At 41.4% G+C, this 26,371-nt stretch overlaps 3 protein-coding genes across 3 annotated transcripts in view; 1 reads left to right on the forward strand and 2 right to left on the reverse strand.

Annotated features, from left to right (window-relative positions):
* Window positions 1-751: 751 nt before the first annotated feature.
* Window positions 752-7,842, reverse strand: LOC118803985 (transmembrane 6 superfamily member 1-like). The gene is made up of 10 exons (XM_036564563.1): window positions 7,600-7,842; window positions 6,794-6,897; window positions 6,470-6,567; window positions 5,994-6,097; window positions 5,802-5,884; window positions 5,004-5,122; window positions 4,179-4,283; window positions 3,890-3,982; window positions 3,358-3,477; window positions 752-1,039 (listed from the first exon to the last, which is right to left on the reverse strand). Exons 1-10 carry the CDS (start codon window positions 7,698-7,700, stop codon window positions 851-853), a joined length of 1,116 nt encoding a protein of 371 aa, XP_036420456.1. The 5' UTR covers window positions 7,701-7,842; the 3' UTR covers window positions 752-850.
* Window positions 7,843-14,675: 6,833 nt separating this feature from the next.
* On the reverse strand, window positions 14,676-17,528 carry LOC118804025 (protein no-on-transient A-like). Its single transcript, XM_036564620.1, has 2 exons — window positions 16,816-17,528; window positions 14,676-15,569 (listed from the first exon to the last, which is right to left on the reverse strand). Exons 1-2 carry the CDS (start codon window positions 17,001-17,003, stop codon window positions 15,452-15,454), a joined length of 306 nt encoding a protein of 101 aa, XP_036420513.1. The 5' UTR covers window positions 17,004-17,528; the 3' UTR covers window positions 14,676-15,451.
* A 2,551-nt stretch (window positions 17,529-20,079) lies between these two features.
* Window positions 20,080-26,371, forward strand: part of homer2 (homer scaffold protein 2) — a 28,192-nt gene continuing 21,900 nt past the window's right edge. Inside the window, exon 1 of the mRNA XM_036564546.1 lies at window positions 20,080-20,355. Coding sequence (XP_036420439.1) covers window positions 20,351-20,355 — 5 coding nt within the window. The 5' untranslated portion in view covers window positions 20,080-20,350. The remainder of the gene's footprint in view (window positions 20,356-26,371) is intronic.

The raw sequence follows: 26,371 nt of genomic DNA on the forward strand, positions 1-26,371 counted from the left end.
TTTTGAAGCATTGTAGATGTTACTTTAGTTAGAACTTCATTACAGATTTTAAATCTTGGATGTTAACTGTATTAAAGCTTCATTCTTGATGTTCTACAGCGTTTTCTGTCACTTTAGAACCCATGTGTCAAACACAAGGCCTGCAGGCCAAGTCAGGCCCGTGGCACAATCCTATTCAAAACTATTTTCATTTCCTATTATATTATATTAGCCCATTTCACCCCAAGCTGCACTGCAGTTCCCAGCATGCACTGCAACGTAATGTGTGCTCCCACCTCCTCCCCAACAACGATCTATGGGACAACACCTCCAAAATAACAAAAAAACAGTTTAACAGTTTAACAACAAAATAACAGTTTTCTGCAGTTAATGTAGTCTATTGTTTATATAAAACAATTTGTTGTTATATAAGTATTTAGTGCCTTTTTGCCATTGTAGTTTTGACAAATTTTGAATAAACAATGGCCAGTTGGGGTCATGGCAAAAGGTTAAGTAAAAATAAAATAGAAACACAGCTGGCGCACGGATTTGTTGACATTTTTTAATATGGCCCTTTTAGTGCATGAGTTTGACACACCTGCTTTAGAATCCTCTGCAGCTGTGTTCATCATTCCGGACTCATCTGTCATCTCTGGTTTTTATTTACAGCTTCACAGTGATGATCTGATGAGCAGATTAGAGTCATAAAACACATTTATCCGCAACCAAAGAAGTTTTGTATTACTGAAAACACTGACTTCAAGCTGTTGAACAGTGTATATGTGCGTTTCTCTGTATGAAGCAGTGTATGAGCTACGGTGACCTCTGACCCTGAAGGCTGCACTGTGCCAGTCACAACATGTGAGTGTGTTTATTCGGTGTGTGTGTGAGTGTTTTTGGTGAAGAATGCAGGCCGGCTAATGCAGCGGTAGCTCAGAGCCTGGGGCAGTAAAGCATAGAGGAGGTTAAAGGTCATGAAGAAGAGCAGCTGTCCAGCCGGAACGCGGTGGGCAAACGGTGTTCTGGTGTGAAGGGACGCGCCGGTGTGACAGAACTGAGCCTAAAAACCAGAAACACTGCATTAAACACAGTCCTTCAAACGTGCCTTCAAATATACTTTCCTTCAATGTATGTACCCTCACCATACCTGCACCATACCCTCTCCGTACCCACTCTGTACCCTCTTTATATCTGCACTGTACCCAATCCGTACCATCTCTGTACCCTCTCCACATCCTCTTCACACCTGCACCGTACCCACTCTGAATCCTCTCTGTACCCACTCTGTACCCTCTCTGTACCCTTTCTGTACCTCCTCCATACGCGCTCTGTACCCTCGTCATACCTGCACCATACCTACCCTCTCTGTACCCTTTCTGTACCTCCTCCATACGCGCTCTGTACCCTCTTCATACCTACACCGTACCCTCTCTGTTCCCTCTCTGTACCTTCTCTGTACCCTTTTCATACCTGCACCGTACCCACTCTGTACCCTCTCTAGACATTCTCCGTACCCTCCTCGTACACACTCTGTACCCTCTTCGTACCTACATTGTACCCACTATGTACCCTCTTCTATACCTTCTCTGTACCCACTGTGTACCCTCTCCAGACCTGCACCAGACTCTGCAACCATTTCAGACCTGCACGGGTACCCTTTCTGTTCCCACTCTGTACCCTCTCTGTACCCTCTTCATACCTGCACCGTACACTCTCTGTACCCTCTCAGTACCTTTTCCATACCTGTCACTGGGGTGGTACCCTCAATGGTACATCTCAGTACCTTTAGTCAGGGAACATAACTGTACCATAATCCATTGATTATATTCTCAGTACCGTGTACTGTCTGTGTTCTGTTTTGTATTTATTTATTGTACTGTATTGTCTGCACTGTGTATATTGTATTGTCTCGCACCATGTGTGTTGCACCATGGTCCTGGAGGAATGTTGTTTCGTTTCATTGTGTTCTTGTATATAGCTGGAATGACAATAAAGCCTGACTTGACTTGACTTGAAATTATTGTTGTTATTAAGTTGTATTGACTCCACACGTCTTGTCTCCTGGCTTTTTATTTTATTGTTCTGCTTTAAAACATTAGGTTATAAAAAAGGTACAAATATGTACTTTTCCACTGGGAAAAAAACTTATTTAAGGTTCACAATTGGACCTTAAAACCACTGTTGTACGTTTGAGGGAACATTTACATTGTTTGTTCTTTGGTGAAGGAAAAATGTACCTGCACAGAACCTTTATTTTTAACAGTGTACCCACTCCATACCCTCTCTGTACCCCCACCATACCCATTTCATACCCTCTGTGACCTCTCCATACCCCTCTGTACCTGCTACACACTCTCTCTGTACCCTCTCCATATCCTCTCTCTACCCTTTCCATACCCTTTCCGAATCCACTCTGTACCCTTTCCATACCCTCTTTGTGTTCACTCTGTACCTTCTGCCTTACCTGCTGTGTACCCTCTCTGTCATCCTCATTACATGCTCTGTACTCTCTCCCTACCCTCACGTCACCTGTTCTGTACCCTCCCCTTACCTGCTGTATACAGTATAGTATATGTTTCTCTGTACCATCTGCCTTACCCTCTCTGTACTTCTTTTTACTCTCTTTATACTCCTGCTTACCCGCTCTGTACCCTCTCTGATATCTTGCTGTACCCTCTCCGTACCTGTTCTGTATCCAGTCTATACTCGTTCAATCTGTTCTGTACTCACTCTGTGGAGACAGCCGAGTCTGTTGCCTGGCAACCATCACTGACCATCCTACATTGCTGACTTCTGAATAAATGCTGAGAGGGAATATCACACACACCCCCTGCCCCTCAGAGACCGCCCGCTGACTGACCGACACTTAAGTTCTGAAGTGTGAATGCTCACACAGAGCACAGGAGGCAGGTGTGTGTTTGTGTTTGTTAAATAATAGAAACACACACAGATAGTTTCTGTTAAAGTCCTCAATGTCCAGATCTGTTATTTCTGTGTCTAATACAGGACTCTTAAACAGCCTGCAGTTTTACATGGTGTGAATCTCAGGAGTGTTACAGTCTTTACTGCTGTTAGATTTTAGAATTTATGGGGGGTTGATTACATATTTTTCAGTCAGTAGATGTGACAGTCAGTGCCACAATCCACATGAGATGACTACAAAACACACTGACCGCAAACAGAACACAAGATTAGGGCCACTAAGGACCCACCTAACAATCTTCATATAAAGAAACAATCATATAAAATTAACAATTATAAAATTATCAACAGGCTGTTATTTTAGAGTTGCTCTATGTAGGACCAGGGCAGTTAAGGTCAAGGTCATTAGGTCATTAGGATAATTTGGGTCAAGGTGTAAAAGGGTAATTGTCTTACCTGTGCCACAGCCCCAGCATGCACCAGGCTCAGATCAGGCAGCCAATCACAGCCCGGCACCAGCAGTCCATACAGCATCAGCACAAAACACGGAGTGGAATACAGCATATTAACCAGCATCTACAACACACACAACGCAGCTTCAGCTTCAGCACCGGAGGATTTAATGATTTTATGGCTGTGATGTCAGAAGTCTTGAAGAGCGATGGTACCGCAGGAAATTGTTCAGTGCCACCATGTGGCCAAATTAAAAATACATATTTTTGAAGCAGCAACATTAGGCCTATGCACCTTAAAAAAGGACAACACTGTTTCACTTCCTGTTTAGTGGCAACTATCGCGTATCACTTCTTTCTTTATTTTATGCTAAATTGTTTTAATGATTTTACATATACTAATAGATTTGTGTTGTTTCAGAGTCTGTTAGGCCCTTAAGGAAAAAATTAAATAATTTTTCAGATGTGAATAATAATCATTTATTTACATATTTTAAAACTATCAGAATATTAATCAGTATTTAAACCTTTAATACCTGCACTGTAGGGAAGGCTGAGGGGTCTTTGATGTACGGCTCAAAGTTCACCACATAATCCTTACAAACACCAGAAGGACAGTCCAGCGCCACCTACAGGCAACAGACACACGCAGTCAGCAATCGTATATTTCATAAAAGACCGAACTCCTCTGTTTTTGAGGAGCAGCTGTAAATCCCTGAAATCACATTGTTATATCGTCATACAGATACGTGTGAGTGCGCTGCTCATGCGGGATGTGTGTGCTACAGCAGAATCATTTTGAGGCTTTTTGCGTTTTTTGCTCACCAGGCCTCTGAAGACACTGAACGCTGCAGCTGTGATGATGCCAAAGATAAAGATCACATCAGCAGGTCTCTGCAGAACACTCTTCTTCTGCTCACTCTCAACATCCTGTTACACACACATCAGCAAAAAAAAGATCAGAAACTATCATCAGGACAAAACAAATGGTTTTTTTTTTGTTTTTTTTTATCTGTCAGATCCAGGTCATATTCATGAAGCTCCTCAAAATAGGAACGCAGATATAGGATGTTCCAGCTATTCCAGTCAGTAAAATCCTATCTGATCTTCTCAGTGGGATCTAGCATGGACTGATCTGGTCTGTAATATCTAGTCTGTGGGATCTGGTTCAGTTTTGACAAAGGTTCTCAGAGTACTGATTTGGGCTCAGATTCCTTTTTTTATTTACTCTGACTTTACTGACTGAAACAGATTAGCACTCCTAACCTGAGAGGCTTTATGAATACAGCTCCAGGTCTGTAGGATCTGGTCTATGGGATCTGGTCTTTGGAATCTTGGCTGTTAGATGTGGTGTGTGGGATCTGGTTAGTGTGATCTGGTCTATGGAGTCTGGGCTGTTGGATCTGGTCTCTGGGATCTAGTCAGCAGGGTCTGGTCTATGGTGTCTAGTCCCTGGGATCTGGTCTATGGGGTTTGGGCTGTTGGATCTGGTCTATGGGGTTTGGGCTGTTGGATCTGGTCTATGGGATCTGGTTAGTGGGATCTGGTCTGTGGAATTTAGTCAGTGAGATCAGGTCTGCAGGACCTGGTTAGTGGGATTGGCCTCAGCAATAGCATGTGTGTGTCTGTGTCTGTGTGTGTGTGTCTCACCGTTAGCAGTGTGCTCCATGTAGCCGGTTGGTTGAAGACTCTAAAACAGGCCCAGACCGACACAAACACGTACAGCATGTGGAGCAGAAACAGCCAGTTCAGCTCAGAGCCATATTTCCCTGAAGCACTCAGAGAGAGATATGTTTCCTTCAGACAGAGCTGACAGTAAAGTGACTTAATGACACATTCAGACCTGTGTTCATCACTGTCATCACACTCCGCCTGCAGGACCAGGAGCTGCTGGATCAACATCATATTACTAATATAAAAAAGGGAGAAAATACAGCACAGTAAAGCAGATCAGCTTTAACTGATTTAAACCTAAACTCTTCTGCCGCACTGGAGCCAGACTAGGTTCACCGGCAGAGATTCTGTAATTAAATAATCAGCAGCAGTTACTATAAAAAGACACTGTGACAATATGTACTATAAAAAATACTATACATGTTTTAATTTTTTGTTTTTATATTGTGTACAATTTACAGTCTAACTGTAATAATTGTGGAGCGATTTTAATCCGATATGAATCTCACGCTGATTAAATTATTAAGGCTGCTAATAGTCACAGCTGTGAGGTATGTCGTTATTGTTATTGAGTGTATTCTGTGCTGTAACACTGACATGAACTTATGATCATTCAATCTGGACCATCTGTGAAAATTTTTTGAAATTTAAGAGATACTTTATCAACCAACCAACCAATCAGATTCCTCAGATTACATTACATACAAACTCCTCAGAGTGAAATAATCCAGCGAGAGTAGAGTTACACACACACACACACACACACACACTCACCCACCACGCAGGCCGGAATGTAAACGATTATCTGCATCAGGAAGGATCCCACCCAGTACAGCCCAATCGCCCTGTAGCTCTCTCTAAAAATGATCAAAACACTCTCAGTGAACAGAATAAAATGTTTAAAACAGTTTGAAAAAATATTTTTTACATGTGTGTGTGTGACTGTATATGTGTGTGTGCACTCACCCCCACGTTATGGCCGCTACCATCAGCAGGTACATCAGGTAATGAGCGCAGCCGTTCCAGTAGGAGGTCATGTGACCATGAGCTGTGTTGATGTTGGGGTCAGCCTGTAGTCACACACACAGTCGAATAACTGGCCACTTTATTAGGAACACCACTCCAGTAGCTCCTCTGTGTGGGCGTTCAGTTACAGACTGCAGTCCGTCTGTTGCTGTACAGTCTATCAGCTCTTCTACATTAATCACTGGTCAGTTTCTGACCACCAGGCCTCTGCTTTCCAAATATTACTCGGTCTGTTCTCAGCACAGCAGTGACACTGATAGGGTAGTGTGTGCTGCTGGTGTTTCTAATAAAGTGGCCAGTTAGTTGAAGCACAAGGTGGGTGTTTCTAATAAAGTGGCCAGTGAGTGGAAGCACAAGGTGGGCGTTTCTAATAAAGTGGCCAGTGTACATTTCTATATCTTAAAACAGACACTTGCCTGTTTGAGGTAAAAGGTCATGAACCCATCGATGATGCCGTCCTGCTCCAGACCGATTATGAGGCTGAATACACTCAGTAATGCATACACAGCATAGACTGCAGGAAACACACACAGAACAAGTAGACTGGAACAAGGAAAATGGATGAATGAAATAAGAAAGAAGAAAGAAAGAGAGAGAGAGAGAGAGAGAGAGAGAGAGAGGGAGAGAGAGAGAGGGAGAGAGAGGGAGAGAGAGAGAGAGAGAGAGAGAGAGAGAGAGAGAGAGATGGAGGGAGGGAGGGTGGGAGGGAGAGAGTTGTATAAGTGCGAGTGTGATTTTACCGTAGAAGAGCGGGTCTGAGGGAGCTCTCCTCTTCAGCAGACATCTCACCAACACGGTCACTATCACAGCAACTGTGACACCAGCCAGGAGAACAAACTCTACACTACATAGAGAGAGAGAGAGAGAGAGAGAGAGAGAGAGAGAGAGAGAGATGACTGCTGAGGAGAGAGTGTGATGGAACAGCATTTGGCCAAAATAACACATTTTCTGCACTTTTAAGGGGAATTCCATCCATTTTCCAAATTCCCCCATAATTCAGTGTGTGAAATTTAAACAGAGTGATTTAGAGTGGCTTGGTGTAAAATAGTTCAGATGTCTTTACAGTGGTGCTGATAAGAACCAGGGGTCGCCATGACTACATCACAAATATAGACAATTTATTTACTATCCAAAACTACCAGTGAACCTACACGTATCTTCTGAGTTTTATATGGAATGTTGATGATGGAAAAAAAGTGGAAAATCTGAAATAATAGTTTTCTTTGGGGACTATTTTGCCTCACAGCACCCTGTATGTATCCCTCCACCATGAATGGAGTTTAAAAAAACTATCATAGAACAGTGTCTCAGACATCAGGCAGTGTATTCATAACCATTTAATGTAATAACCTTCTGTGACGGAGCTTTTAGAGGTGGGCGTCTGGTTCCTATCACCAGCACTGTGAATTGTTCTGACTTAGTAAGTTTCTCTAGAATGCGTTTCACACCAAACCACCCTGAACCACTCTGTTTACAATATTAGAATTATCTGTGTGTGTATTAGAGTGATTTCTCTGTTTGGACTGAATCTTCTGTTTCCACTTACCTGCTGGAGATGATGAGATGATTGAAGAAATAAGAGGCAGGAACGGAGAGCAAAGACATAATAAACACACCCGTCCCCGCACACGCGTTCAGAGCAGACATCTCGCACACACAAACACACACATACACATTAAACCATCTCAGAAAGAAACAGAGAACACGTAGAACAGCAGAGCTTCAGTTTGAGCAGATTTCGGTTCTTACACTCACTTACAGTGTACAGCTTACACTCACACTCACTCACACTCACTCACACACTTGCACGTCTCTGTGCTCATAAATAACTGTGCTGTAACTCAGCTGTTATGTCTGTTATTCCAATCGTCTCATCTGTGCTCTTTTTGTCTCTACAGCCCAGAGCACAATGAGAGTCGGAGCTCAGACACCGCGTGCTATTTACAGCCTGTTAGCGCTCTGATCAGTTGAGGGCATTTAGCTTTAAAGATGCAGTAAATGATTCTGGAGAACGATTGTTGATGTTTGAATTCAACAGCAAAACAAATATACCCCGCCCTTCAGGCAGGGCAGGACCTTTAAAACACTGCGGTCATTCAAAGTGCTTTACAAATGACCGAAAAGTAACTAATTAGAGGAGAATAGAAATTAAAAACATGATTAGAACAAAATTAAAACAACAGATTTTAAAGGAGAAGAGTGATTAAAATTAAAAATCAGATTAAAGATGAAATGAGGATAATAGAGTGGTGTTAGAGGAGGGAAGTGCAGTAGAGCTAACAGTGTTTAAACTGAGCTGAAAGCTGCTCACATAGGAACGTTTTCAGGCCGGATTTAAAAGTGTCCGGTGTCACGGCTCTTCTAATGCTCTCTGTCAACTGGGTCCATTTAAGAGCAGCATAGTAGCTAAACGCTGCTTCTCTATGTTAAGTCTTCACCTTCAGCAGGACTAACTGACTAGTTCCTAATGATCTGAGAGTTCTGCTCGGCTCATATCACTGCAGCAGATCAGATAAATACGCTGCTCCTGCACCATTAAGCCTTTTATAGAGCAGTAACAGCACCTTAAAGTCTATTCTGGAACAGACTGGTAGCCAGTGTAAGGATTTAAGAATGGGGGATGTGTTCTTTCTTTTACTCCTAGTGGCAGCTGCATTCTGAATCAACTGAAGCTGTCTGATTGTCTTTTGTGAGAGTCCAGTTAGGAGACTATTACATTGATCAATCCTGCTAGAAATAAAGGTGTGGATGAGTTTCTTGAGTTTCTTGTTTTTTGAGACTGTATTTAAACAAATGTCATTAATAACTTTAATAAGTGCTGTTTCTGTACTATGATTAGGCCGAAACCCTGAAATTTCTTTAGAAATTTAGCCAGTAAGTTGCTTGAGGACAATTTTCTCAATCATTTTTCCAATGAAAGGTGGATTTGAAATCGGTCTGTAATTACTTATCAGAGTTTCTTCTAGATTTTTCTTTTTTAAGAGGCTCCACAACAGCAATTTTTAATTTGTTAGGATAAACACCCAACATGAGTGAGGTGTTTACTATCTGAAGTATGTCTGATGCCCCCAGCATAAACAAAATGATAATATTGTACTTCAGAGACCTATAGACAATTACTAGCAATATTCTTCATGCTATTCTTCGGAACCACACAGAAATACTCAAAGGATGTGAAATCACCCCATGATAACTGCTTGTATTAAAAAGAATCCTTAAAAAGAGCAGCTACACTCCATCTTTCCTGACAGCATGTGAGACATTTATAAAACTAAAGTTTGGTTGAGCCGAGTCAATAAACAGTTTTATAGATACAGTTTCATCATTACATTCAGGTAACCATGTTTCTGTTAAAATAAAATCATTAATCAAATAAGACTTGTTTGTGAGAGATCTTATATTAAGAAGAGCTAACTTAATAACCTGTTCACTTTGCTCCAGAAGCTGTGACTCACTCATTTTGCATACTGCAGATTGGATAAATTCACAATGTCAGACCTGTACTCCCTGTTCTTTCTGTTTCTGATAAGTACTGGAATAGAAGAGATTTCTGGAACACAAGGTCTGAGCTTGTTTTGAAAATATGTCCTGCTGACATCATCACTGTACCAGCAAGGACCTGAAAGATATCATTTTCTCGGATTACTTGAAGATGGTGTGACCTCTTTCTTTTCAGCGGAGGAGGGTGGGTGGAGCTCCTGTTGACGATGAGGAAGAGAGCGAAGCTGCCTTTCTACTAGTTAAGGAGCTTGTCTCTTTTTTTTGAGGTGTTACAGGTGCTGGCTGAGCTTCAGCGAGGCAGCTTTAACTTCTTGATTGGTGAGTGTGATGGGGGAGGAGCATTGTTGGGTCCCTGAGGCAGTAGTTGAGGGTGGAGGAGAAGCTGGGCTGATTTTTGGCTGAACCTGAGGGCTGTCTGACAGAGAGAATGACAGCTTCATCCCAGCTGAAACCAGCTTCTCCATAATAGGTGGGCGGTTCAGATGGGGTGAAGAGGTGGTAGAGATTGAGGAATGTGTGGACTGTTCATGCAGTTTTGGTGTCTCCAGCAGCTGATATGGTTAAACATTATCAGGGCTCTCACCCGATAAGTGCAGCTCCGTCAGGGCGTTTCTCAGTGGGGGGAAGGATGTTGAGGGTCTATATTATAAGTGTATAAACAGGATCTTCTGACTGAAGTGTTTCTCTCACAAGTTCAGTTACTGTTCACACATCAGATAAAAACATCAGCACACAAACATTCTCACATCAATAATAAAGTTTATTTATATTAATATTTTATTTATGCCCACATTTCTATCATTCTATAAACATTCAGCTTGTTGTCTGTTTATGCCTCTGTCTACAAATCACTCAAAGCATCATCGGCCACAGGAATAAAGCAGACGGAGAACATTTTTCTCAAACTTTTCAACCACATAAGTTACAATGACAACAGCTCACATATTTACATGTTTAAGTGCTGTGTCATGTATGAAGCTTTGTCTGTAAAACACTGCAGAGTTTATATTCCACCATCTCACCTTCATCTTTATCTCTACACAGTCTGATTTTTTCTACGTTTTTTGCTGTTTACATGTTATTAACATGATCAAAACATTCTGTAAAGTAGGACTGTGTTATAAAATGTTTCAAAAAAGTTATAAAAATTTGTTATAGAAAAGCTTTTAATCCAGATTTATGGTATTAGAAATTCACTTAGATCAGGGAAAATGTTACTAATGCAAGCAAAACAGTAAAACTGTAAATATTCTTAAAAATCTCAAAATTCAAATTTAAATTATTAAATTTATTCCTTATTAGTGAAAAGTGAACTGTAAAATGTGAAAATTCAGTGCATAGATTTAAACTTACTTTTTTTACTTTTACACCTAAGAACAGTTTATTTGACAATTAAATTTCCACCAGCAGAAAAATCAACTGGAATGTGTAATAATTAAAATTTCAACATGTCAAAGTTTAAAAGTGGTAAATAAGCAGATATTAAAATTTAATTAATGATGCTTAAAAATGTTCTTAGCATTAAAATAAAAGTGGGAAAAGCCACAAACTATTTTTAGTGAGAAGTCTATATAAAATCAAATTTATTTTAACTTGTTTAATATCAAGAAAGTGTGGATTAAAAGCTAAATGTTTTCATAGAACGATATTTAAACTTATAACTACAAACCTACAACATTAGTTGAAATGTCTACAGTTTTAAACGTAATTCACTCATAAGAAAACAATTAATACAGACAAACGATTAACTGACAGAACTAAAACGCTGCGACTGATTAGTGAGGGAACAGCGCTAATACAGTCGTTTTTATCTTTAATCTAGATGAACCTGAGCACCTAAACACACGCACCTGCACAGGTATAACCAACACCACACACCCACCAAAAAACAGACCTGATGGAGCTCCACCGGCAGTTAGTGAGAGAGGATTTCAGGGAGGATTTCTAACTGTACAGCAGTGCATGCAGGCCTGCTTGTAGTTCTCTCTTCGCCACCAGATGCCAGTACTATAACACTGTTTTCAGCCGGAGCTGCAAATGCAGACAAAACTAAATAACAGCAAATGAGAATCTTTCATTTAGTTTCACTCTTTTCTTGCAGTACAACCTTTAATAAATATATACAGTGATTTAGGTTTAGACTAAAATCTGTTTTAGTAGATTCTTTTAAATTATTTTAATTTCATTTAATATTTTAAATCACGTTAGTCGACTTCTAATTGTGCAGTGAGTCCTCCAGACCTGTAGGGGGCGAAGCCTCTTCATTCAGGTGAGCTGGCTTTGCGCACTCAGGTGGCCAAACAGTATGAATCCTGACAGAGGCCAGTTTTTTCATAGACGTCCATTCAGAATGACCTTCTTTTTCTGGAGAAATCATTTATTTTTAAATCTACATTTCATTGGTCACATGACATTAACGATTCACATCATTCTCTCCAGTGGTGGTGCTGAAAGAAAGATGGCGGCGTCGATCCCACTGAAATTAGCACAGCTAATGCTAATGCTAAAGCCTACAGCTGTTCTCAGCAACTCACACTGTCAGTGAGGTTAAATTCAGGATTAGCATTAAAATAACCTCAATAACACACACACACACACACACACACACACACGCACACACTAACATATACACACACATATAAATACATACACGCGCATATAAATACACAAACACTAACATACACGCACACACACTAACAAACACGCACACACTAACATACGCACACATGTATAAATACACACACACTAACATATACACATAAATACACATGCATATAAATACACAAACACACACTAACACACACACACACACACACAAGCACTAACATACACATGTAAATACACACAGTAATATATAAACAAACACATACACACACACACAAATGCATACTCACACACAGTTACATATACACACAGTACTCCACATTCTCTATGTGTGAGACTGGGATACTGTATATAAGGATGTGAGTGTGTGTGTGTGTGTGTGCTGTGCTGTCAGGTCGCTTGCAGCTCAAACGCTGCCTGGGAGTAAAAATAGATTAAACTGAAGACCATTGAGCCCTCCCCCCAACAAACACACACACACATACACACAGACAGCATTCCTACACTCACTCACTCAGAGAGAGCAGAGAAATAGGTTTAGAGTTTAGACCTAAATTTACACTAATCCTGATCCAGCACAGATCAATCATGCACACACACACACAACAATACACACTTGTACACATAAATACACACATACACACACATATAGATACACATATTTGCATATACACACAAATTATGGTTAGATTAGACAGGGTTTAATTTAAGATTAGATTTACAGTAAAGGTAGATTAGGGTTAAATTAGATTAAATTAGGGTTATATTAGATCAGATTATGGTTAAATATATCTGTAATAGATTAGATGAGATTAGGGTTAAATAGATTAGAATAGTGATAGATTAGATGAGATTAGGGTTAGATAGATTAGAATAGTGATAGATGAGATTAGGGTTAGATAGATTAGAATAAGGTTAGATACATTACATTAGGGTTAGATGAAGGTTAGATTAGGATTATTTAATAATTAGAGCAAGATTAGATTAGGGTTACATTAGATTAAATTAGGTTCAGATTAGATCAGATTAAAGTTAGATACATTAGATTAAATTAGGGATAGTTAGGGATAGGTTAGATTAGACTAATTAAGATTAAAGTTTGACAGATTAGGCGAGATTAAGGTCAGATTAGGGTTTTGGTGGAGTTGTGTTCAGATGAAATTAGATCAGACAGAGCTCCAGGCTGATGTACAGGTCACATGACCTCACTGAAAGAGAAACTGAATATTCACGCTCCGCCGGAGCCCAATGACCAGCGACACACAGACACTCACTCACACACATAAAGCAGATGTAGGTCGCAGTGTGCTGCGGGGGAGGAGAATGTGTGTGTGTGTGAGTGGGGGAGACAGGCAGTTCAGTGCAAGTCTGCACAACTGTCACATCATATCACACACACACACACTCAGAGCTACTAAACACACTCCTCTACGCTCCTCTGCTCATCGTCTCTCACAGAGATAAAACTGACTGTCCACTCGCCAACCAACACAGATCACAGCGCAGTCAGACAAACTGGACAAAGTAGCTCAGCCCAGGTGATACACACACACACACACACACAAACTGACCACTTTATTAGGACTCACTGTGCACTTTATCAGCTCCACTGACCATAGAGTTTCACGTGGTGTAGTCCATCTGTTTCTCTGCATACTTTGTTGCCCTGTTCTTCAATGGTCAGAACCCCCATAGAGCAGGTATTATTTGGGTGGTAGGTCATTCTCAGCACAGCAGTGGCACTGACATGGTGGTGGCATGTTAGTGCGTGTTGCATTGGTGCAAGTGGATCAGACACAGCAGTGCTGCTGGAGTTTTTAACACTGTCTCCACTCACTGGCCACTCCATTGGACACTCCTAACTTGTTGGTCCACCTTGTAGATGCAAAGTCAGAGATGATAGCTCATCTGCTGCTGTACAGATTGTGTTGGTCATCCTCTAGTCCTTCATCAGTGGTCACAAGACGCTGCCCACAGGACGCTGTTGGCTGGATGTTTTTGGTTGCCCAGCAGCGACACTAAGGTGTTTAAAAACTTCAGCAGCACTGCTGTGTCTGATCCACATGCACCAGCGCAACACACACCAACACACCACCACTACATCAGTGTCACTGCAGTGTCTGATCCACTCAGAAACTTTAAATCCACACCACATTTACTTCTCTGCACTGAGATGAGCCAGTTGAGGTTCTTTGGGTGTCTGATCAGGATGTCCCCCTGACCACCTGCTGTTGAGGGTTTACCAGGTACGGCCGACTGGGACGAGACCCCAGGGTCGTCCCAGGTGCCGCTGAAGGGAATATATCACCAAGTTGGCCTGGGAGCGGCTCAGGATCGTCCAGAAAGAGCTGGAGGAAGTTGGGGGGGACCGCTGGGATTCTCTCCTTTCTCTACTGCTACCATGACACCAGCTGGACCAATTGGGTTAAAAAGATGAATTTGATAGTTATTTTGTACAAAGAAAATTCTTCTTTTGTATTTTTCCAGTAATATGTATCAGAGGAAGTGAAGATTAAGGCTTGGATATGAAGAAGACTTGAATTTCTGGGTTTTGTTATTGTTATTTGTTATATGGTTACAATCTGAAAGAGAGAAAATGCTTTGATTTCTGTTTATTCAACAATGTTATCACAATAAAACAAAATGTGACATTTGGTGTGATTATTACTGATCAGATCACCAGTTAAAGCACACTTTGCAGTAGCGAGGGGGTAGGGTTTGTGTCTCTTTATAAAAGCCTAAAACTGTATCAACAACAAAAATAACTAAACTCAGAGTTACTGAAAAGAAAATTCTGAAAGATAACGTGCAGAACGACACACACACACAGCTTCATTAAGTGTAAACAGCTGTTCTGCAGAGTAATTAATGTATTTTAATGAGGCTGTTATTATTCCATCTCCTCACGGTTCATCAGAGAGACAACGGAGAGAACAGGACGCAACTTTACTTCCATCAAAACAGAGTTCAGAGTTCTCTGTTCTGTTCTACGTTCTAGATAATAATCTGACTGGCTGGTCAGTAGCGGTGGTGATGCTGTCACTGACTGGCCACTCAGTAGCTGTGCTGATGTCTGATTGGCCACTCAGAAGTGGTGGTGATGCTGTCTCTGATTGGCCAGTCAGTAGTGGTGGTGATGCTGTCTCTGATTGCCCGGTCAGCAGCAGTGGTGATGCTGTCTCTGATTGGCCGGTCTGTAGCGGTGGTGATGCTGTCTCTGATTGGCCAGTCAGTAGCGGTGGTGATGATATCTGACTGGCCAGTCAGTAGCGTTAATGTCTCTGATTGGCTGGTCAGTAGCGGTGGTGATGTCTCTGATTGGCTGAGTTATGCTGGTTTCCTCCATGTCCTGATCTCCAGCCAGGTGGTCCCGCCCAGTCTCGGCTCCCGCGATAACCACTGTCCTGAAACCTAAACAAACAACATACTTTAAAACCCCTTTTTTTCTACAGATATTATTAATATTAATAATAAGAACAACATTTTAACATCAATAACAATAATAAAAATAAAAATAATAATTATTATTATTAATTTTTATTATTACTACTATTATTATGGTCTCAATTTTCAGTTACTTTTATCAGTATTTTTCAGTTATTTTTAATCAGTATTTTTCATTTGTTTCTGGTCGATCCATCTGTGGTTTAATTTGGTTTATTCTATTTGTTGCGTTCTCAGACGAAGCTTAAGTCGGCTTCTCATTTGAATTTTCCCGTTCCACCTTCAATAGTGCGGCAGTTGGTATTATTACACCTGAGGCACCAAAAGGTAACTGCTGGAATTTTTAAGGTGGAACAAGAAAATTCTCTCAAGCTGGTGAATATGAAGCCACTTCAGTCTCGTTGTTCTCTGTGTCTAAAATTAGGCTGATGTACAGGTGAGACAGTAACATTACACAACTCAAAACATGTAAACATTACAGATGAGGTTTGATCTTATGTAGTAAAGTTGGTTGTTGTGGATTCAGGTTAATGATGATAACGAGGCACTGCATTCACTTAAGACAGAAAGGTGACATGTTGGAGTAAACAGAATAATGACTAAATTAAATGTCTTAACATCTTTTCTGCTCTTTTCTGGACTGAAGGCAGTGAGTAAATCGAGTAGCTGCTCCATCTCTGTCATTTATACTGAGATTTCTTATCCAGTGTGAATCACAAACATCACAGACATCCTAAGGTTAAACTGGCCTCCCCTCCTCCCCAAAGAGAACTAACTCCATCTTAATAGGACTATAAACTGGTCTTAAGAGAAGTGTTATTTATGTTATCAGTAGGTCTGTGAAGCTCAGTTAATCTACCTTTAATGTAATTGGTGGTGATTTAATAAAAACACAGTTTTATTTCCCTATTTTTACTTATTCATCTCCCCCATATAAAAACAAGGTATGAACCCATCTGTGGCTCAAAACTCGAAGAAAAATGAACAAGTTATTACTGAACAAAATATTTCCTTTAAAGATGAAGCAAAATTAATAAACAGTGTGCGTGTGTGTATTACGTGTTGTAATCAATTCACAGCTAGTTTAGATGCCGATTGTTTGTCTGTGAGTGAGATTTTATATCGGAGTGTAAATAAACTAATAAACTCTGCTCGGTCTGTTTAAGCGTTGCTTATTAACTCTAAGAAACTCCCCGCGCAGCCAGTGTTTTACCGCGTGTCTCTGTAGCGCGCGCCGCCGCCGCCTCCGCCTCCGCCTCCGCCTCCGCCTCCGCCTCCTCCTCGCGCGCTCCTCCAGCCCTCCAGCACCGGAGGCTCTTGAGCTCCGCTCCGCACGCGCTGCTGAAACTCTTCATCCTGCTCGGTAAAACGGCTCGCGAACTGCGCCTCGTACTCAGCCATTAGAAGGCGAGGCGAACAAAACAAAACAAGCTCGTGCGCTTCCAGCTGTCGCAAACAGAACCCACCGGCGCGGTTCCAAAAACACGTGCACTGATCAGATCAGAAAACTCTCTTCCGGAATAAAATCCGAAAATAAGAGATTTTAAAATAAAGTCGTTTAAAGCTTTAACGTTACTGCACGAGCACAAAACGCGAGGGGAATTCTCACTGCGCAGCCTATATAATGTTCCCCCTTTCGTTCTTCCTTCAAAGCAAGGGTTCCGGCATCACTTCCGTTCCTCTCAGAGCCACACCGGATTAATCAGAACTGAATCAGAATTAATACTGGAACAGAACTGAATCAGAATGAAAACTGAAACAGAACAAAATCAGAATTAGGACTTGAATCAGATTCCGAACTGAATCAGAATGAAAACGTCCCTCCAACTTGCAATTCCTGCTGGGAAAAGTCGGAGTTTCTCAGTGACTTCAGCTTCTCCAACAGGTGCTGCTCCGTACTGTGTTCAACATGGCGGCGCCCTCCGAACAGGAAGTAATCGCATGTTGTTTTAAAGTTTTCTTTTCGGTTTTGGTCAGCACTTTTTTTATGCAATCAATGTACAAACAGTAATGGCAATGCAGTGTAGGCTTGTTTACTTAACACAAACCGAAGCAGTCGGTAAATTCGAGTAACCATATCAAAAATAATAACAATAATAATAATAATAATAATAATAATACAGAAAGGGGGTGTTAGGGGAGACACAATCACTCCCTAGTATCTTTCAAACCATTTTCATAAATTAGTTTTACTAACTTTTTGGCATTTTTCTTTTTCATGCACTCTAAGGTACCAAAATAGTACATGAGCGTAAAAAGTAAAAAAAAGTAAAAAGATGATGTTGTTTTCATATACCTTTCTTTATGCATGAAACATTTTCCTAACAATAAAATAACATTTTCAATCATTTCAGAATCTGTGTCTCGGAAAAGCATTCCATATATATTATCTGCCTTTGTAAACTCACTTAAACCCACAATCTTTGGGTATAACCAATAATGTAAATCATCCCAAAATGTGTTCAAGTACTTACAAGAAACAAATAAATGCTCAGTTGTTTCAATATCTTGTTTACAGAAAGCACAAACATTTTAATCCAAATTAAACCTTTGTCTCAGAAATTCTTTAGATGGATATATTCCATTCATTATTTTGAAAATAACTTCCTTAGCCCACTAAGGGCTTCTACACATTACAAACATAGCTTGTGGAACTGCCTTAATGACAGTATCATATTGTTTGCGATTATAAATCAAGTTAAAGTCCTTGCAAAAATCTTCATAAGACCTAACATTACCATTTGAATCTAAAAAATGTAATGTTGACCATATTCCCTTTTCAAAACATTCGGAAATGAACAGTGATTTGAATCTTTAAGTAATACATCTATTGTTCCAGATTAGAGTATTATGATGTGTGAAATTGTGACTGTAGATCATTTTCCAATATAACAGAACCTGTTGGTGGAATAAGGACAATTCAATAGGTAATTTTTTTCCAATTAAAATCACATTTCAACATAAAATCAATTCCACCAAGCTTCTTGAAAATTTCTCTGGGAATATGAAACCAAAAGCTGTCGCAGTCTGTAACAAAAGATTTTAACCAATTGATTTTCAGTGTTCCATTAGTTTTTTTTTTTTTTTAAATAGACCTTTGTTGATGTTTTTCTGTCATAAACACAGAGTGATCGGAATTACGCTGTAGGCTGGATGGGCGGGGCTAAACTGCTGTAGGCTGGATGGGCGGGGCCAAACTGCTGTTGCTAAGTGGGTGGGGCCAAACTGCAGTAGGCTGAATAGGTCGAGCTAAACGGATGTAGGCTAAATGGGTGGGGCTTAACTGTTGCAGGCTGAATGCGTGGGGCTAAACTGCTGTAGGCGGAATGGGCGGGGCTAAATGGCTGTAGGCTAAATGGGTGGGGCTAAACTGCTGTAGGTAGAATGGGCGGGGCTAGACTGTGCCTGACTGTATGTACTGCAGACTAAACAATAGGCTTTGAAACTTTAACAGTGTTTACATACGATATCAAACTGAGGTCTTTTTCGATGATTCGGGCTCTTTAAGTCCAAGTTCAAACCTGTCCAGCAGGACAGGAGGTGAAGGACGTTCTTAATGCAGAACTCTCATTTTTCTTTTTATTCTTTGTTTGTACTATTTTATTGCTATTTTAATATGTGTGAAAGAAGATTTTCCCAGCAACTCCAGCTCACCCGCACAGGTGTGCGCTCTCCTGATCGCGGTCACCTGACTGAGTTCCAGGCTGTTTCATTAGTAATGATGGCTCTCAGGTGTGCAGATGGTCTACAGCACTGGGGCTCGCGCACTGGCTTTCTGTGTTCATCCTCCCTTTATTTGTTTATTTATGTTTTTCTGCCTGTTTTCTCATTACTGCCCTCTTAAATGTCTCTGAAATTGTTTATAAACATCGACCTCGTTCCACTTCCAGTGTAGAGTTCTCCTAAATTGCTTTGGAACAGCAGGCCTCGACACTCAGAGTCATGTAAGTAGAACCTGAATCTGAACCTGAACCTGAACATGATGATAAACAGGAGTTGCTGCGCGCTGGGTGTCTTTAAATGAAAATGGATGATATTTTCAGAGTTTTTAATTTGCTGGTAAATTTGGTGGTGTTTGCGTGGACGTTGTTTTTGTTCCTTCCTGTATTCGGTCTCCACAAGGCACAAATGTTCTAAATTACACCTGTATTCGGACAGAACGCACACATAATTGGGCTAATTGGGCGTTTGAGCTGACAGTGTTTAACTGCACCCATATTCTGTCAAAACGCACCCATATTCCGGATAAACAACCCGTATTCGGGTTTAGCACCCGTATCCCGGCTAAACACACGCGTATTGGTAATTGCCCTACTATTGGTGGACTGCAGGCCTTCTAGCCAATCAGAGCACAGGAGTTGTGACACTCCTATCAAATCCCAACGCAAGAAGCAACAACTTCACACGCACAAGCTGAGACACATCAACCAATCCCAGCGCAAGAGGCGTGGTCTTGCCAGAATACAGGTGCGAAAACAAAATACCCACCGCGGTTTTTCCTCTCCTTCTAATTTAAAGCCAAACAGGGAAACGGAGCGCGAGCTGCAATTTGACGAGCTCAATGTTCAGGAGAATTGTCACGCGCGGAAACCAAAGATAAACTCTGAAAAGGTGTGTGTGTGTGGAGTGAAACATCGAGAGCGCGCGGAGTGTGTGAGTTGAGGAGTGTTTGAGGTTTTTTGGTGAGGAGCTTCTTGATGCCCAACAGATTCTCTCAGACACGGAGCTGCTGATCGGAGTCCGCGGCCATGGGGTGAGTGACGGCCTCAACTTACTCTGATTATCCTGCTGCTTATTCTCCTTTTCAGTTCCACCTTAAACGGTCACTTTCAGGCCGGTGAGCCGCCAGCGTGTACCTGCTGCGCCGTTTAAGGTGGACCTGCGGACCGGAGCCAGAACGAGGGGAAAGTTAGTTTATGGTGTGGACTTTGGCTGTGAGCTGTCAGTCCGCTCGCGCTCTGTCGCCTCGCCATGTTTAAGAACAGCAGAGCTGCAGGAGTGAGTGTGTAGGAGGAACAGAGCTGCTGAATCAGAGCTGAGCAGAGGAGATGATGGTCTACAGGATCTTATTCCCGCTGGGCTTATTGTGTTAAATTAGCATCTCCACAGTCATCTTAATGTAGCTCTGCACAGGTGACAAATACAACTCTGAGTGGATCAGACTGGAGAGGAGGTTATAGGGGGTCACTATAGGCAGTATTGGTGGGTTCTGGATGGGTTTGAGAGGTTTTTGTGGTTTATTGGTGGGCTCTCCATGGTTTCTGAGGTTTTTGTGGTAATATGATGAATTGATAGTAGATTTCTGTAAAAAGTGTGGGTTATTGGTGAGATTGTGAAATTTTTGTGGGATTCTTGTGGGTTCTCTATGGGGTTGTGAGGTTTTTGTAGCCATTGGTGGGTTCTCTATGGTTTGTGAGGTTTTGTGGGTTATTTGTGGGTTCTCTATGGGCTTCTGAGGTTTTTGTGGAACTGAGGTGGATTGACAGAAGGTTTCTGTAGAAAATGTGGATTATTGGTGGATTTTACATTTTTGTTGGATTCTTGTGGGTTCTTGGGTTTGTGGGTTTTTTGTGGGCCATTGGTTGGTTCTCGATGGGTTTGTGAGGTTTTTGTGGGCCGTTGGTTGGTTCCCTATGGGTTTGTGAGGTTTTTGTGGGCCGTTGGTTGGTTCCCTATGGGTTTATGAGGTTTTTGTGGGCCGTTGGTTGGTCCTTGATGTGTTTATATGGTTTTTGTGGGTTATTTGTGCATTCTTGATGGGTTTTTGTGTGTTATTGGCAGGTCATTGATGGGTTTGTGAGGTTTTTTTTTTTGTTGTTGTTGAAACGTGGTAGGTTCATAGTAGGTTTGTGTAAAGAATGTGAGTTATTGGTGGGTTTGTAGCATGTGGAACTGTTGTGGGTTCTTAATTGGCTTGTGCAGGTTTATCGCTGGGTTCTTATTGGATTCTTGCCATTATTGCGAGATTGGATGTGTTATTGGTGGCAGTTCTTGTGGGTTATTGGCAGGGTTGTTGGTGGGTGTGCGAGTGTTATTGTGGGGTTGATGGAGTTTGGTGTTGTTGGACTTTGGAATGTTTTGGTAAGGTTGATGTGGTGTTGGTGGTTTGGTGGTGGTGAAGTTGTGTTAATGTGTTCGCTGCTGGGTTTTATTTAGAGTTTTGTTGGATTTTATGAGTTGTGTGTGTGTGTGTGTATATATATGATTTCAGCTGGCTGTGCTGGGTCTGTGGTGTTATTATTGGGTTTTGGCTCATTTTGGGATTATGTAAGATTGTGTGACTGTGGTGAGGCAGGTGGAAGCAGTAGACCAAACGCAGTTAGGTGCTGTTACAACTGTAATGTAGCCGCAGATGCAGATTTTGTGTGCGTGTTGTATGTTTATATGTGTATATGTTTCTTAATATCAGAGGCACTAAAGACTTTAGAATGATCTGGGCTCTGTGTGTGTGTGTGTGTGTGTGTGTGTGTGTGTGTGTGTGTGTGTGTGTGAGACACTGTAGTTGACCCAGAGGCCTCAGGAATGCCGCGCTGCCACAGCCAGAACAAAAAGATACACACAGTGGTCTAGCACAGCAGCCTCTGACGCTCAGCCGTGTAAAACCGGTCTGAGTTCTGTTGATCTTAATCAGGTTCCTGTTGGAGTTCCAGCTTCACTAAACTTGCAAACACAGCCGGTTCACTCGATAACTTTCTCTGATGGTCTGATTTAGATTCTCACATTGTGGATTGAAACTGTGAACATGAAAGTGTGACGTTTATGATGAACAGTCAGTCAGGTTAAACACGAGGAGCTGAGCAGTGTGTTTCTCAAAGAAAAGAAGTCATACGTGAACATGTATAAAGTTTTTATAAACTGTATAAAGCAGTTCTGTCAGACACTGTTAGTGTTTATTACAGTAATAACTGGTTTATAATCTTCATTTCTATGTAGTGTGATCAGTTCACTGTCCCTGGTGGGCCAGAAGCTCAGCCTGGTTGGTCAGAGGGCCACCCCGATTGGTCAGAAGGCTACCCCTGATTGGTCAGAATGCCACCCCTGATTGGTCATTGTTTAAAGAGCTGTGTATAATCTGTAACCTCAGCCGGAAACTCAGCCGGCCCTGGAGCGTGTTAGTCGTGCAGCATACGTTGCCATGGTGATACAGCTGGTAAAATGTGATCCTGTCATAAGACAGAAAATCCAGGATTAGATTAAACTAAGCTTAAAGTTAGCTGGATAAGCAAGAGATCCTGCTTTGTGAGACGGAGCGCTGACCAACCCAGAATCTTACTGACCACGCCAGAGTTTGTCAAACCACACCTGTTTTCAGGATAAACAACACCCATATTCTGACAGGGCCTCTCCTATTGACAGACCTCTTGTGTAAGACCACTGTGTGTGCGTGTGTGGTTGTGTGTGGAGCCTGTCCGACGTTCTGCAGCCTGTCAGACCAGTCTGAGGAGTCTCAGCTTACGCAACACGCACACACACCTTTCTGTCACAATCTACACTACAGTTCACTATGTCACACACACAGAGCATTCATGAAACACAATTTTAGGAGTCTGATGTTATTTAAGACATTTAAAGTGACCATGAGGTGACAAATATAAGATTTACTGTTATAATGTATATGTATGTATGTACATTTCAATGCTGATATATATAAAACCTTTGACAAAGGACGTATGGTCTCTGCTCACAGAATGCAGTATGAATGCAAAGTTATAAAAAAAAAAAAAAATTGAAATAGCAGCCAAAGAGAAACGCAAGTCTTCCTAAAAATATACATATAAAAGTAAAGGCACAATACACATAATGTACTTATGCTGTATTTAAAATTGACTAAAATATACAGTGGTACGTATAGGCTGAGACTGGGTTATTCAGATTTTATTGTACAAACTATCGCTTTAATGGTGTGTTGGTGTAGTTTTGTCCTGGTCACGAGGTGCTGTGGAAGTTAATAATACACCGAAGGTATTTAAAGCATCCTGCAGCTGGGTCTGCTCAGATTCCTCTGCTCAACAGGTGGAAATCGGGCGCAGGGAATTCAGAAAAGTCCAAATCCTTGCGCTGTTTAAAGAAAATCAGAGTATTTAAATCAGGGTTCAGTATTTAAACATTAACATTTCCGTACAGACCACATATAGAAACTGAACTGCAGAGAGTCCATTCACCACAAAAAAGCTTGTGTATATATATATATATGCATATACCATTCAGCCTAACACAGTTTAGCCCTGCCCCTTTACACTGAAGTCCTGCATTTTTTATGAGGCACAATACAGGACAGGCTATAAGAACAAAGCTCATTTACATATATCAGTTTTAAAGGTGCAGTTTAATTGTAAGGGGTAAAGAGAGGCAAAAAAAATCATGAAGAAATTAATTATATGATGTTTTTCATACATAAAACCAAACGTGTAGAAACAGCAGTATTTCCTGTTATTGTGTAACACAGCACTGCATTTATGTATGTATGTATGTATGTATTTATTTATTTATTTATCACGCTGAACACTCATTTCCTGCTGTGCTGATGAAGCTGTGAAGCTGATTGGTCAGTATTGATCAGTGATTGTTTTTCCTGCAGTGTGTCAGGCCTCAGGCTGCTTCAGTGAGACAAGCTTATAGATTAACTTCACACACACACACGCACACACAGGGGCCTAACGATGGCGTAACACTGTGAACGTTTGGGTGTTGATCTTTAAACATATTTTAGAAATGTATGAAAATGTAGGTTTTATCTCACAACAAGAGTTTCAGCCTAAATGTGCAGAAGTTTTCATGGTGTGTGTGTGTGTGCGTGGTTATTTAAAGGTGTTTTGAAGCTCCTCCCAGTCTCGCCTTAAAGTCTGCGGCACTAAACGGCTTATTGGTGCTGAGAGCATCAGAGCACGCCTGAACTCAGCAGAGCACCCACATAGGAGAGTGTATGTGTGTGTGACAGAGAGAGAGTGTGCATGTTGGGATGTTGGGTAGTTAAAGGCTGGTAAATGATAGGGCAGAGCTGTGTTACAGATGGAGCTGCTGACCATCTGCTGCTGTCCTGCAGAGCCTGAGCTGATTATGCAACCACAGAGCCTATAGACCACCATTCATGTGATTATTCACTCAGACCACTGTTAATGGGATTATACCCTCACGGTGCAGCTGTAGACCACCATTCACCTGACTATACACACACAAGTCGTACAGACCACTATTTATCATATTATGCTAGAACCTATAGACCACCTTTCATCTGACTATACACACACAAGTCGTGCAGATCGCTATTTATCATATTATGCTCAGAACATATAGACCACTATTCATCTAACTATACACTCACAAGTCGTACAGACCACTCATAATACGCTCAGAACCTACAGACCATCTGATTATACACCCACTGAATCTACAGACTGCCATTCATTTGTGTATACAGAAACAGAACCTGTAGGCCACCATTTATCTGATTATACATCCACAGTGTCTCTAGGCCACCATTCGTCTTAGAATATCCTCAGACCACTGATCATGTGATTATAGCCTCACAGACCATCACTCATTTGATTATGCACCCGCAGCATCTATAGATCTCCATTCATCTAATTATACACCCACTGAGTCTATAGACCACCATTCATCTGATTATACACCCACAGAGTCTACTGACTGGAGTCTTAAAGTTTGTGATGTGAGAAAGTTAATGTTCTGTGTGTAACTGTGTATGAGGAGCTGATGCTGTCTGTTTATTTAAAGAGTTGAGCGAGTGCATCAGTAAATATTTTCATATTTAGTGCTGTTATTTGAAAGCATCTGTTTTGCTGCATCTGAACGAGTTTAGAGTGATTGTTTCTGGACATTTGTAATGTGTGGTGGATGTTTGTCCACACTCCTTTCAGCTGTTCTTCCTTACAGTTACTTTTGGCTATTGACACATGCAGCACTGTCCTGTGAATAAAGCTGTCTGTATACAGTGTAGTCCTGATAAACATGCCAGTCCTGGATAAAGACTCCTGAGTGTGTTGGTGTTTTAGATGTTTAAATGGACACCTGTGATGTGCTGGACGCTCTGAGTGCGTAAGTGCTGTAAAAAGTGCTGCGTTGTTATGTGTCCCTGTAGTTTTACATCAGCTGTTTTTGTGCAAAAGCTTCAGGATGGAAATGTATTTTTGGTACCAAGATGGCAAGGTTGCAATGAGTACCTAATGCTAACACTGACCTTAGACCTAGAGAATAAATGAACATCAAAACATAAACAAATAGCATATGTAACGTCTGAAGTTATTAATGACTTTAAAAGTGTATGTAGATCAGAGCTAATAATGTATCTCGTAAACCTGCGGTGATGTCCTGATGTTGTGATGATAGCTGATGTTGGTCAGACACCCTTACTAGCTGGTCAGTCTCCACTCGGGACCTGACCAGGTGGGCGGACAAACAGGCCAAACAATGCGGCCGTACCTGTTGTTCCAAAACTAGCCTTCAGGCCGTAATGATGTCCCGTGGTTTTGGAACAGCAGGTACGACTGCATTGTTTTATCACTCTCTCAAGGAATTCCAGACGTGTTCTGGATGGTTTTGTTGTGACACAGTGAGGATGGGCCTCTGTTTTTTGTTTATGAAGGATGTTTCACAGAGAGCTAGAGCCAGGCTGGGCAGGTGGAGGGGAACTCCTCAAGATGGCATGAGGAAGGAGCCTGAGGAGGAACTCAAGCTCTGAGGGTAACTCGTACTCCTCTGGAGTTGATGGGTGAAGGAGTTGGACGTGGGTAATGTGTTTCTACACCGTG

Source organism: Colossoma macropomum, unplaced genomic scaffold (assembly GCF_904425465.1).
Source record: "Colossoma macropomum unplaced genomic scaffold, Colossoma_macropomum, whole genome shotgun sequence".
In the NCBI taxonomy this organism is placed as follows: domain Eukaryota; kingdom Metazoa; phylum Chordata; class Actinopteri; order Characiformes; family Serrasalmidae; genus Colossoma; species Colossoma macropomum.